This window comes from Cyprinus carpio, chromosome B2 (genome assembly GCF_018340385.1).
Source record: "Cyprinus carpio isolate SPL01 chromosome B2, ASM1834038v1, whole genome shotgun sequence".
Taxonomy (NCBI): domain Eukaryota; kingdom Metazoa; phylum Chordata; class Actinopteri; order Cypriniformes; family Cyprinidae; genus Cyprinus; species Cyprinus carpio.
In genome coordinates, this window is record NC_056598.1 from 28,441,813 (window position 1) to 28,456,224 (window position 14,412).

General features: G+C 34.4%; 1 protein-coding gene across 3 annotated transcripts in view; it reads right to left on the reverse strand.

The window, feature by feature from the left end:
• Window positions 1-35: 35 nt before the first annotated feature.
• The window catches only part of LOC109108991 (polymeric immunoglobulin receptor-like), an 83,931-nt gene continuing 69,554 nt past the window's right edge, over window positions 36-14,412 (reverse strand). Inside the window, exons 5-13 of one of the 3 annotated variants that reach the window (XM_042719030.1) lie at window positions 2,894-3,205; window positions 2,755-2,803; window positions 2,143-2,201; window positions 1,888-1,921; window positions 1,458-1,558; window positions 1,001-1,044; window positions 840-887; window positions 690-752; window positions 36-516 (exon numbers count right to left, since the gene is read on the reverse strand). In XM_042719030.1, coding sequence (XP_042574964.1) covers window positions 439-516; window positions 690-752; window positions 840-887; window positions 1,001-1,044; window positions 1,458-1,558; window positions 1,888-1,921; window positions 2,143-2,201; window positions 2,755-2,803; window positions 2,894-3,205 — 788 coding nt within the window. In that variant the 3' untranslated portion in view covers window positions 36-438. The remainder of the gene's footprint in view (window positions 517-689; window positions 753-839; window positions 888-1,000; window positions 1,045-1,457; window positions 1,559-1,887; window positions 1,922-2,142; window positions 2,202-2,754; window positions 2,804-2,893; window positions 3,206-14,412) is intronic. The other 2 variants (XM_042719029.1, XM_042719028.1) reach the window with 2 other exon arrangements.

Genomic DNA, 14,412 nt, shown 5'->3' on the forward strand with positions numbered 1-14,412 from the left:
CAATATGGAATTAAAAAAAATAAAAATAACAAAATTGCATTTACTGTATGTAAACCTACACCTTATAGGCCTAATCTGGACTTAAAAGAAAGCATGAGAAGAAACATTGAAGAATATAAAAAGAAAACTCTTTTTAAAGTGTTGATAGGTCATTAATTCGTTCTGGAATATACCTGTACTATGCAGATGTACTTCAGAAATGCACTTCATAACTATGTACTTTAAGGTTTGAATTATTCATTTTGCTTTCACAATATTGCCAACCAGCATACACTTAAAAAACACTGACACACTTACATTTTTAGCTGCATTAGTTAAGCACTGAACCTTCACACTGTTTAAACTGAAACTGTAAAATAGATTTATTATTCATTTCAAATGATTGACTTTCACTTTCTGATCAACTTCATTCAGAAGGAGCTTAAGTAACACCTCTTGTTATGAACTCACAGCCTTGGGTGTTTGTTTCACAGAGCTGTAGATCACATCAGCTTCTCGATTCACTGATGATGAAGACTGTGAATAAACAAGATCAGCTCTGAGAATCTCATTTCTGCATCACAACCCTTAGTGTGTCATTTCAGTGCAACACGTTACATGATGGAAATGCAGCCACATTCCAGCCAAAACTGCAGTGACACATCACTTATGAAAAATCTCAATGGAGAACATTCAGGGGAGACACTTACTGCTTTATGAAAGGTAATCACAGAACTGTAAATCACTGAACTATCATCCACCGAGGCAGAAGACTGTAAACAAACAACTGACAATCATTCATTTGGAATCCGTTTCTCAGTAAATGTAGACAGATACACACATACGGACTGATGACTTACAGTAACATCTGCTGGACTGCTGGATGTCATTTGGTTTTTACAGGGCATCTGCATCAAACACAAACACAGATTTAGATACCTGATGGGTTTCGGATGAATGTGTTCTTTTCTGAAGATTTCTAAAATGAATTAATGTGTTATTTACATTCTAAAATACTTACTACGGCACTGTTAAAATGTTCTTCTTCTTTATTTTGACCCCTTTCTGTCAGAGTGAGATATGAAGATTAATTCCTATAATATTTTACATGTACACTCTAAAGAATCTTTGACCGATGGAATCTTTCCATTTCACAAAAGTTCTTTATAGAATGATCTATAGATTTTTCAAATGTTCTTCACACTAAGGAAAAAAATGGTTCTTTTGGAACTGTTCACTGATAGGCTATTTGTGGAACCAAAATTAAACTTGACAGGGTTTTCTTAATGAAATACACAAATGGTATAAAATACTATTTATTGTATAGCCTACCGATTTCCTATATGGATGAAATAATGATATAATTTCAAAACAAAACTATATATATTATTATATGTCCGTTTATTGATTTATTTAAGTAGCTATAAATGAAGCACTATAATGCAATTTCAGTCATCCAAAAGTATGAGAATACTCACCAGGCTTTTTTCTCAGCCTCCAAGTTACTATGGCAACAAGAGTAACCAGCAGTAACAGCACAAGCATTGCGGGAAGACACATGACCAGAATCACATCATGCCTGTAAGTGATGGAGAGACATTTGTACTTATCGCACGGAACTATTCTCTCTTTTAATGCAAAGTAAATTAATCTTGTAAAGCTTTGTTTGTAATTTAGAGATATTATTTAAAGCAAATGCACACCGAAATGCCTTAAATACTTGTTTTGCTCATCCTGTTTTTCAGAATTAACAGTTTTTGAGGCTGCTGTTAGATATTGATGGCTTTTAGCTCCGCACTTACAAATTACATTATATGGTTACAGCTGTAATAGTTTAAATTGTTTTCAAATGTAACAGTTTGTTAATACAAATACTATGATGAACGACTGAATATTGTTCAGACTTACTTGTGTGTCTCCGGTCTCGAATCAGTAGTCATAGCTGCCAGGCAAAAACAGAAACAGGGGAAACAAGTTTAAAGGTTAAAACAACGTTATTACTGGTTATTACTAATGATAGAAGCTGTTTGATATGGAAGCACATTTCCAAGAAAAAAACATGCTTTGGTAAATAACAATTATGATATGAAAGTTAAAAAATTTTATCAAATAATTATGACTCAAAAGTTCTCTTTGGAATAATTCTGTTAAACTCTTACTTACTGTATATTATTTTATTCACACTTGTAGGATTCCTATTGGCAGATTGTTGTGTTGTGTGTCTGCAAAACAATGTAAAAAAATAAATAAAATAAAATAAAATACTAATACTAATTAATAAAATGCTAATATATAACATAGATTAAAACATACTTAATTTTTTTAATTGGAACTATGGAGCTAATTTATTTTAGCCAAAAAAATAAAATAAAATAAAAATAAAATAAAATAAAAATACAAGAACCAAAGTAATATTTTCATCCTTATTGAATGTTACAGCCAGTTACTTTGAATGACGATCACAACAATTTAAAAAAGGCCATAAAATTATGTTTTTCATTCATACTGTAAATGAATACTAAGCAACCGTCTATCACTAAAGAGATTCACAGCATATAAACGGAAAGTTTGGCCTTTTTACAACACTTCACACACACACACACACACACACACACACACACACACACACACACACACACACACACACACACACACACACACACACACACACACACACACACACACACACACACACACACACACACACTCAGCTGTTCTTTGGGGCATTTGAGGTGCTACTGATTTTTTTAAATGGTGAAGTACATTTACACCTACATGTCTGCCTCAGTTGGAGATGGTGTAGCTGCTGGAATAGTTGTAAATGCTGAAAGGAGAGAAAGAAATGAGTTTGTTGTTAGTTTGAGTGCATTGAGAATTAAATCATTTTTATGGCTGAATTGGTTTGTGATCTTACCTCTTTTGGGTTCAGTGACCGTGAGTTGAACAGGAACCTGCAGATCTCCTACAGAGCAGCAGTACCAGCCAGAATCAGTCAGTCTCAGTCCAGTCATCCGCACAGTGAAGGATCTTCCCCCATCATCATCACTGATCTGCACTGATGAAATCTGGGATGTGTCAGTCCTCCTCACTGTGTAACAGCTCTGATCTTTATATCTGCACCACTGTTTGAGTTTATTCTTATATCCAGAACTGTAGAAACACTGAAGACTGATATCACCACCTTCATGTCCAGATACACTGCTGCTCACCACAGACACATCAGGAGCTGAAACAGTCAAAAGTAAAAAAAAATTGTAATAAAATATTGTTTATGAAATGCAAATATGTATATTTTCTTGTTATTGTAAAGTGTTTACTATTTAAGAGTAGTTCTGTTTTTAAACAATTCCAAAAGTGAACAATATGATTAAGAATGTACATTCTTACACTGATGTGCACGGAATTTTGTATTCTACAAGCTAAACCTCGAAATACCATAATACTCTTTTTTACATCTGTGCAATAATCATGCTGTCTAATCAGCATCTTGATATGCCACACCTGTGAGGTGGATGGATTATCTCGGCAATGGGGAAGTGCTCACTAATACAGATTTAGACAGATTTGTGAACAATATTTGAGAGAAATAGGCCTTTTGTGTACATAGAAAAAGTCTTAGATCTTTGAGTTCAGCTCCTGAAAAAATGCGGGCAAAAACAAAAGTGTTGCGTTTATAATTTTGTTCAATGTATATATACAGTGGTGTGAAAAAGTGTTGATTTCTTATTTTTTGCATGTTTGTCACACTTTAATGTTTCAGATCATCAAACAAATTTAAGTATTAGTCAAAGATAACACAAGTAAACACAACATGCAGTTTTTAAATTAAGGTGTTTATTATTAAGGGAAAACAAAATCCAAAACTGCATGGCTCTGTGTGAAGAAGTGTTTGCCGCCCTGTTAAAACTGTGGTTTATCACATCTGAGTTCAATTTCTCTAGCCACACCCAGGCCTGTTTACTGCCACAACTGTTCACAATCAAGAAATCTCTTAAATAGGACCTGCCTGACAAAGTAAAGTAGACTAAAAGATCCTCAAAAGCTAGACTTCATGCCGAGATCCAAAGAAATTCAGAAACAAATGAGAAAGAAAGTAATTGAGATCTATCAGTCTGGAAAAGGTTATAAAGCCATTTCTAAAGCTTTGGGACTCCAGAGAACCACAGTGAGAGCCATTATTCACAAATGGCAAAAACATGGAACAGTGGAGAACCTTCCCAGGGGTGGCCGGCCAACCAAAATTACCCCAAGAGCACAGCGATGACTCATCCAAGAGTCACAAAAGACCCCACAACAACATCCAAAGAACTGCAGGCCTCACTTGCCTCAGTTAAGGTCAGTGTTCATGACTCCACCAGAAGAAAGAGACTGGGCAAAAATGGTCTGCATGGCAGAGTTCCAAGATGAAAACCGCTGCTGAGCAAAAAGAACATAAAGGCTCGTCTCAGTTTTGCCAGAAAACATCTTGATGATCCCCAAGATTTTGGGAAAATACTCTGTGGACTGACGAGACAAAAGTTGAACTTTTTGGAAGGTGTGTGTCCCATTACGTCTGGCGTAAAAGTAACATTGCATTTCAGAAAAAGAACATCATACCAACAGTAAAATGTGGTGGTGATAGTGTGATGGTCTGGGGCTGTTTTGCTGCTTCGGGACCTGGAAGACTTGCTGTGATAAATGGAACCATGGATTCTGCTGTTTACCAAAAAATCCTGAAGGAGAATGTCTGGCCATCTGTTTGTGACCTCAAGCTGAAGCGAACTTGGGTTCTGCAGCAGGACAATGATCCAAAACACACCAGCAAGTCCACCTCTGAATGGCTGAAGAAAAACAAAATGAAGACTTTGGAGTGGCCAAGTGAAAGTCCTGAACTGAATCCTATCAAGATGCTGTGGCATGACCTTAAAAAGGCGTTTCATGCTCGAAAATCCTCCAATGTGGCTGAATTTCAACAATTCGGCATAGATGAGTGGACCAAAATTCCTCCACAGCGCTGTAACAGACTCATTGCAAGTTATCGCAAACGCTTGATTGCAGTTGTTGCTGCTAAAGGTGGCCCAACCAGTTATTAGGTTTAGGGGGCAAACACTTTTTCACACAGGGCCATGTAGTTTTGGATTTTGTTTTCTCTTAATAATAAAAACCTTCATTTAAAAACTGCATGTTGTGTTCACTTGTGTTATCTTTTACTAATATTTAAGTTTGTTTGATGATCTGAAACATTAAAGTGTGACAAACATAAGAAATCAGTAAGGGGGCCAACAATTTTTCACACCACTGTATATTTAAGTTTGTTTGATGATATGAAAAATTATAGAGAGAGGGAGAGATAAAATGTGTTTTAGACTGTATTGTGAAAAATGCTAACACTGTGTTGTGCCCTATCTGCTTTTCATTAGTCACTGCCGTCTCATGTCATGTTCTCCATTTTCAGTTTTTCTTTATTTGTGTGAAATAGACATCTACTGTATCTCATATAATCCAACAACAATCTTTTACGTAATTTACAACATTACTTATAGTTACATTACTTCACTGCAATAAAATGCATAAACATGTTTTTCAGAGAACCGGTGTAATTTGGAAAGATATTTTTACCTGATTGTACCGTCATATACAAATAATAACCGTCATCTGGGGCGCCACTGATCTCAACAGCACACCAGTAATATCCAGAGTCTGAGGTCTGCAGATTCTCCCACTGCACTGTAAAAATACTCTGGGCTGGATAATCAGTGAGGGAATATTTTCCTGTCTTGGTTGCATATGTCAATATACTGCAAGAGACCCAATGTGTCCCCTTACACCAGTATTTACGGGTTTCTTTATGCTTTTTATCATATAGACAGGGAATAATTCCAGGTGATCCAGATTTCACTCCAATATTCACAGTCCCAATTCCAGCATCTGTAGACAAGTTTAAGTTTAGGGAATACCATAAACATGCATAAACTGTGCATTATGGAAAAGTAGCTATACTGAAGAATTACCAGACTGGTAACACTTTATAATAACGTTCTGTTGTAAGTTATTTATAAATTATTAGTTAATGATGAACTAATCATTTACAAAACATGACTATACTTTCATAAATGATTAATAAGTAATAAGTTAACATTTTAGTAATGTTTTATTAAATCAGTTAAAGTCACTTTAAGTTATTGTTGATGAATGAATCATTACAAAAACGTATCAATCAGAAATGTTAACAAGCTGCTGCATACTATAACTTCATATCACTTAGTGTACGTATGCTTCACTCCAAAACTATGAATCCTTTGTAAAAAATGATGAATGCAGTCTTGTATTGAGTAATGTTATTTACAAAACGTGACTACTATGTTCATAAATGATTAATGAGTGGTATGCTCATTTTCAAACATACTATAATTTTTTTCGTTTTTACAAAACCTTGTCACTTAGTGTACTCCCCTCTCTGTGATGCTTACAACATAATAATAGCCCTAAAAAACATATAAGAGTCCTACCTTCCGGATTCTTAACGTGTTTATTAGCACAGGGATGCGTTTCCCAAAAGCTCATAAAAAGACTCTCCTGTACTGATCTTTAAATTACCATCTGTTTCTCAAATGCCGATCGTAAAGCATCATAAGTTTTAACTTTTAATAATAAAAGTGCATCATAAGAAAAGATTTATGCGGTCATATATATATATATATATATATATATATATATATATATATATATCTAACAGGATGCATATATATATATTGAGTGTAAATGAAATAATTAAAAAGGGCAGAAAAAAAAAATAGAAACTACATCCATAATGGTTCAAAAAAATTCATAAAAATAAGCAGTGTAGGAAATATTTCAAGAGAAAAAAAAAAAAATTGTAGTGGCTTTCTGATGCACGAAAAATCAGCATGTATGGCCTGGAAATAACTCTCTCGTTCGCTCTCTCTCTCTCTCTCTCTCTCTCTCTCTCTCTCGTATATATATTATCTATATACTTATCCTTATGTAAAAGTATAATATTATACACTATACCATAATAATAATATATATATAATATAATATATAGAATATAATATAATATAATATAATATAATCTAATATAATATACTATAATGTTATTATTATATCCGAATTGTTGGACGCAGAATTATTAGGATTTCAATAAACGAGCGTGTACTAACAATTCGCCATTCTATACGGTGACATTTCAGCACTTGACAGACGGATAGCGACTCCTATAGCACTTAACGTAGCATGGGGACTGTGTTAAATTGTATGACATGAAACAATAGCAAAGTAAAATGAAAGTTAAGGTCTCTAAGATGAATCATTTAACGGGAAAAAACGAAAGAGTTGTTAGTATAAATCAAACACTCGTAGAAGGGTAGGACTCCTCTTATTATGTTTTTAGGGCTATATTATGGTTTGGTTGACCAATATAGAGATCGAATATCCAAGTTTGGCCTGAAACGTAAAAAAAAAAAAACGAAAAAAATGAAGCCGAATTCGGTTTTGTTTGCGCAGTTTTTTCATTTTTCAGATTTCAAGATTAAATCCGAATTATACCCGAAGTTACACACGTAGACCGTAGAAACTACGCCATAGGTTCATGTTTTAATTCGGCCAAATTCCGTGACGTTCTGCTTTATATAGCATTTTTGACTATTCCGTGATTATCCGTGGCGCCTCGCAAACACAGACGGGGTGAACTTTATGAATGAGAAAGTTACATTCTGACACAAAACGAAGTTAGTTTACGTAATCTTTTTTGCTAAGTGGGTATTAGGAGTGGGTATATGGAAATCCTTGGCCTTCCCCGGGCGCCGCCATTGGTTGAAACGCCAATTACGGATGAGAGACGCTTTGTTGTTATTAATGTATAATGATAAATTATGGAAACAAAAATACACTGTGGTATCGTATGGATTCTGAAGACTTTTATGCACTGGACGTTTATTATGCTGCGTTTTCATGTTATGGTGAGCAGCTGTCCCATGGGAAACAAAATAAAATAAGTGCTGATTAAATGGTGGCAGAGTGTCAATTTATTTATTTATTTAAAAAAAATTAAGTTCAAGCTTGGGTAAAGTGATGGAATGAGATGGATCATGTAACAGGTTTATAAACTTCAAAACAAATGAATTACTCTTCTTAAAAACAGTGCTTTAGCATACCTGCATGTTTGTGCTTATGAACACAGACCAGCTAACAAATTCGCCAATAAATCATATTCTGATCATTTCTAATGGTTTATTCATCATTTGTTCATGATTAACTATTGTTTATTGAGATAATTATACAAAACCATTTTGACATAAATACTTCAATGATTTATAAGTGATAAATAATGTATCAACTAATAACTTATACACCATCTACTAATGATCAGTTTGATTTATTTCATGATTTCAACTTTTTTTTAAAGATAACTTACAACACATTTGTAAATCGTTAGCATACCACTCATTAATCATTTATGAACATATAGTCACGTTTTGTAAATGATTCATTCATCAACCAATAACTTATAAGTGACTTGTAACTGAATTAATAAAACATTACTAAAATGTTAAATTATTACTTATTAATCATTTATGAATGTATAGTCATGTTTTGTAAATGATTAGTTCATCATTAACTAATAATTTATAAATGACTTATAACAGAACGTTATTATAAAGTGTTAGCGACTTGTGTTTTACCTGAGATGTGAAGTAAAATCCCAGAGAGAACCAGAGGGTAAATCATGTCTATAGCGGAGTGCATGTGAATGAAAGGATCTGGTCAATTCTGGCAGTTTCTGTCTTTTCTCCTGTTTCAGAGGAAGAGCAGAATTATCACCTTAAACCACAAAAACATTAGCAAGTGAGCAAAGTAGCCAGTTTGCAGCCAGCCACCTCACACTAAATGGTTATAGTCCCTTTCTTTCAGAACAGTGAACCCACAAACACTGAACAAAATGTTGCATTCTAGAAGTGTGAAAATGACATGAACACACAACTGTTATGTGTAACTGTTAGCTGAAGTTTTAATTGTTATTATTGGGTTCAATCATTTTTCCAACTGAGGTAAGGGGTTCATGGGGATTGGTATAAAATAATTTTGAACAAGCAAATATATGATTAATAAAATAACTGATGATTATATAAAATTTAAACTGTCCATGTTTTCAAGTGTTAAACCTCAAAGAATTTCAAAACACAATTAATAGCAGTAACATATCAAAACATTATATATGAGTATATCCAAGATAAAAAAAAAAAAAACAGTCTCTTATATTTTCTCAAAAATATGAGAGATTCAAGTAAATAAAAACATACATAACTATATACTGTTTTTTTTTTAAGTGTTTTTTAGAGATGTTGTTGCTGAGTTTCCTTTTAATGTAGTGTTGGATTTGGAAGTCAAAAAATAAAATAATCTACACAGTTGAACCACAACCACAAAAACACACAGAAGCAACACTTGGACATTCAAATGACTTCTGCTCCACCTGTTCACCACGTTCACCACATCAGACCATCAGATCAGATCATTGACAGTCCATAGAGGGAAAGGAGTCACATTATTATTATTTTTTTTCTTACATACTCCAATACTTTATTTCATTTTATATATGCTTGTGTTTGTAATAATGCAAGGAAAAGAAAGTAACACTGTACAAGTAAACTAAAAAATGATTTTTACAGTGAAGAAATTAAACAGACTATAAAACAATGTAGAATTACATACTGCTAAGAAACAATCCCATTTTCTCAGGAGAAGACTATTGACAGAGTAGGCTAGTTATGAACTGTGCATTCATTTACAATTATGTTTTGAAATTTCAATAGTCTTGACCCTCACATCTGTTCATACAGGTCCTTTTGAAAATATAATTAGGCATTTTAAAATAAAATATTAGGTTCACACTCCATAAGCAAATTAATTAAAACAAGCTTAAGAAAGTAAAAAAGGGTGTGAGGTGTGTGTTGTGTTTATTTTTTTTTTTTTTTCTCTTGGTCTGTGTTCTTGTGTTATTCTGATGTTTGTTTTGAGTGTGGGTGCTGTGTGTTGTGTTTTATGTTGTTTATTGTTCTGGAGACTTCATCACTTCACTCCGAGGAACATCATCAATAATGCTGTAGGTTATGTCATTGTTGGGATCCTGCGGAGAAAGAGATCGTAATTTAAAACAAAAAAATTCAGCGTGACCATGCCTGTCTTTTTCCAGACTTGTCCTGGCTGGGATTTCTAAATTGCCTAAAATGTATGGGTTTTGGCTTTGTTTTTTCTATTGTTTTTATACATGCTGATGGCAGACATATGACAGATAAGTAGTTTGACCAATAGCATGCAGGCATTACATTAATGACCAACCGTGGCATGCAAGAAGGCAGGATCTATAGAGCTACATGTACATATAATTATGTAGAGAGCACATCAATAAGAAAACAAAACCTGGACATTTTAGCCAATTTAGCAATCCCGGCCAGGGGTCCATTCTTCGTACATCACTAACTCAGTTAGCTGGATTTGATTGCTGACGATTTGGCATGATCTTGGATTTTTTTGTTCTTCGAAGCTCATCCTGGAGTTGCTGTCATAGCGACAGGTCTGTTTAAGCTCAAAGGGGTCATATGATGTGATTTAAATTTTTCCTTTCTCTTTGGAGTTTTTACAATGAATGTGATCTGTTTAAAGTCTCAATACATAAAGAGATATTTTTTCCTTTCACGAGTCTCTTGGAGTTTTATTTATGCGTAGCTGCTGTTGGTGAATAAAGAAGATCTGTAAAGTGAGCAGAAGACTAAAAGTCTCAAATACAAAGAGATATTCTTTATAAACGTTAAGAGTCAACCACACCCCCCTAAAATGGCTTGGTCTAACACGCCCCCACATCTCCCCACGTCAGATTGCACAACGCTGCAAAAGGAAGATTTGCATAACAAATGGCTTGTTCTAACGTGAGATTGCACAACGCTTCTCGTTGTTCTATTGTTGTTGCTGTGCCACCATGTGGTATAACACGCTGGTGTTTCACTGTGAAAGGACTTTGTTTGGCCTTCCAAAAGAGGACGATATCTGCGTCCATGCCTGGAGTGATCCGTGCTGGTCTGGTCACATCGTGGTTGCTGCTGCACCGTGGACACGGCGTCTAGACCTCCGGTCGTCACATGTGGTTGCTGCTCACTCTAGACCTCCGGCTCCGCTCTCTCAAGGCCGCGCGGTGTGTGACGCTGTTTCATTGATTTGTTTGGACTTCTTTGTTTGGCAAACGACTAGAAATCATGTTTATATCACATTTATAATGGGTTTTAATATTTATGTCTCGTCGCCCCGGCCGGACAGGGCATCACAAAATGTTAAGGGGCCAGTGTTGGGGAGTAACTAGTTACATGTAACGGCGTTACGTAATTTAATTACAAAATAAATGTAACTGTAATCAGTCACAGTTACTAAGAAAAAAATGTGTAATTAAATTACAGTTACTTATGAAAATCGCACGCTAAAGTACTAAAGTCTGATTTTGTGGTGGATGTGTTCAAATTTGATCATCTTAATTCAAGTGATAAAGGATTTTGAAAGTCTGACAGGGTTGAGCACTACTGTAAGGTTAACCCTGCATGGTGTAAATGTTTGAAAATGATTAACAGTTGAAAATAAAAATTCATTAGAAATTTTGAAAAGTAATCAAAAAGTACTCAAATGTAATCAGTTACATTACTTTAATAAAGTAATTTAAATAGTTACACTACTATTACATTTTTAAAAACGGTAACTTGTAATCTGTAACCTATTACATTTCCAAAGTAACCTTCCCAAGTTACTGTAAGGGGCATAACATTTCCATCACATGCTTGAGGTATTCAGCCAATCACATCGCACTGGATAGCTGGCCAATCACAGCACACTTTGCTTTTCAGACCGATGATCTTTGTAAAAAAAAAAAAAAAAAAAAAAAAACACCCTTTTCAGAAGGCGAGGCATAGAGGAGAAACAATAATGTACAGTATGTGGAAAATAATGTGTTTTTTGAACCTTAAACTGCATAAACACATTTCATTACACCAAATACACAAAATAATGTTCTTTTTAGCAGCTTCATATGACCCCTTTAAACCTGCTCCAGAGCAGGCTTATTTCAAGTAAACAGGATTAGATCGCATCTTTTTAAGACTTAAATGAGTCGTGCATTAATTTGAGTGGTGACAGCTATTATGAGTGTCTTGATGGAGCGCAAGAGATACAGATAACAAATCTGTAAAAAAAGAAAAAAAAAGAAAAAGAAATCTGCTTCAAAGATAAAATTAAGTGAATTGCTAATTACAGCACTGAAAAAAATGTACTGCATTAAGCTAACCAAGACTTGTTATTTGCAATTACATTTTGTTGCTCTTTTGTTAGTTTTGATTGCTTCTATTGTCCTCATTTAAGTCACTTTGGATAAGAGCGTCTGCTAAATGACTAAATGTAAATCTATAACATGTAGTTTTGTTTGCTTTGCTCTTTCCTTATAAAGGTCCAGAAATTTGTCAAGTTTGTCATCAGGTGTCTTTAATAATATGATGTCATTACATTGCTGTCTTGTCGCCAGCCAATCGCTGCATTGCTGATCGTGGTTTCAAGTATTGATATATCTGCCCTTTTGTGTGGAACACAAGAACGAACAGTAATCTCAGCCTGTGTCAATGTGCACACAATCCATCCTAAATTCTGTGATAGTAGGGATGTAACGATTCACTCAACTCACGATTCAATTCGATTCACGATTTTGATTTCACGATTCGATTCACAATTTTGATTTTGATTTTTAAACAAAATTATATTTAAGACAAATTATGAATTAAATGTGTCCTTTTATTATTGCTTGGACAAAATGCTGTACATTTATTTGTGAAATTATAATATAACTATAATATACTAATATGGATCTGGACTAAAGGGGGTAGAGCTTTTTCACATTTGGCTCCCAAACTCTGGAATAGCCTTTCTGATAATGTTCGGTTGGACAAAATCACACTTCCTCTGTTTAAATCTAGATTAAAAACACACCTCGCATTCAAATAATGCATCTCATAATTTTGGACTGCAGTTACATCTGATCAAATGCGCATTTATTATTCTTTAGCTTGGGTTTTAAACCAATTAATTTTACTTGGCTGGAACAGCAGCTACGCTAATTATGTCTCTATTTGTTTCTCTGTTTTTTTTCCACGGGATTTACATCCCGTGGTAACTAGGATTTACACAAGCTCCAGTCTGGATCCAGAACACCTGAGAAGAGATGATGCCAACCCCTCAGAGGACCTCAGAGGATGCTAACCCAGAGACAACATACAGAACTACCACATTTTGCTATAAGTTTGATTGCATAATTGCTGTTAAAAGTGTTAATCGTCTGTTTGTTTACGTCTTTTTATTGATTTTTCTGAACATTTCTGCCATATGCACATTAACAGTCACCACTGATAAGCTACTACTAAATATTGTAGAAACTTAAATTTCTGTAAAGTTGCTTTGCAATGATTTGTATCGTAAAAAGCGCTATACAAATAAACTTGAATTGAATTAAAATAGAACTTGCATATTATTGCTCTTTTGTTGGTTCTGATTGCTTCTATTGTTCTCATTTGTACGTAGCGTTGGATAAAAGCATCTGCAAAATTACAAAATTTAAATAGAATGTAAATGTAAATAAAACTAAATCGACATTTTAAAACAAGCCCCAAATCAAATAAATAACACAAAATAAATATCTTCATATAAACAAAATAAGGCTTTTCTGTGCTCTTTCCATTTAAATTAGAGGCAACCACTGCATTTTAATCATGATTCAAACAATGATGCTGCATACATGCAATGGGCAGCTTTTAATTTAAATTAGATTGTATAATTTAAAAATTTGGAAGCCAAAACAGAATGATTTGACTTTAATTTTGTGAAACTATACATAAAAATATCTGCATGAAACAGCAGACCGAATGAGACGCAGATTCACTCTCTGCCAGCAGGTGGCGATAAAGAAATTATTAAAGAGGTTATATGATGCTGCTAAAAATAACATTATTTTGTGTATTTGGTGTAATGAAATATGTTTATGGAGTTTAAGGTTAAAAAAACACATTATTTTCCACATACTGTACATTATAGTTTCTCCTCTATGTCCTGCCTTCTAAATTTTTTTTTACAAAGCTCATCGGTCTGAAAAGCGAGGTGTGCTCTGACTGGCCAGCTATCCAGTGGGTTGTGATTGGCTGAATGCCTCAAGTGTGTGACGGAAATGTTACGCCCCTTAACATATTGTGATGCCTTGTCCGGCCAGAGCGACGAGACATGAACATTAAAACCCATTATACCCGTGATATAAACATTATTTCTAGTCGTGTCCACTTTTGGAAGGCCAAACAAAGTAGTTTCACTTTCTCAACGAAACAGCGTCACACACCGCGGTGTAGAGTGATCAGCATCCAC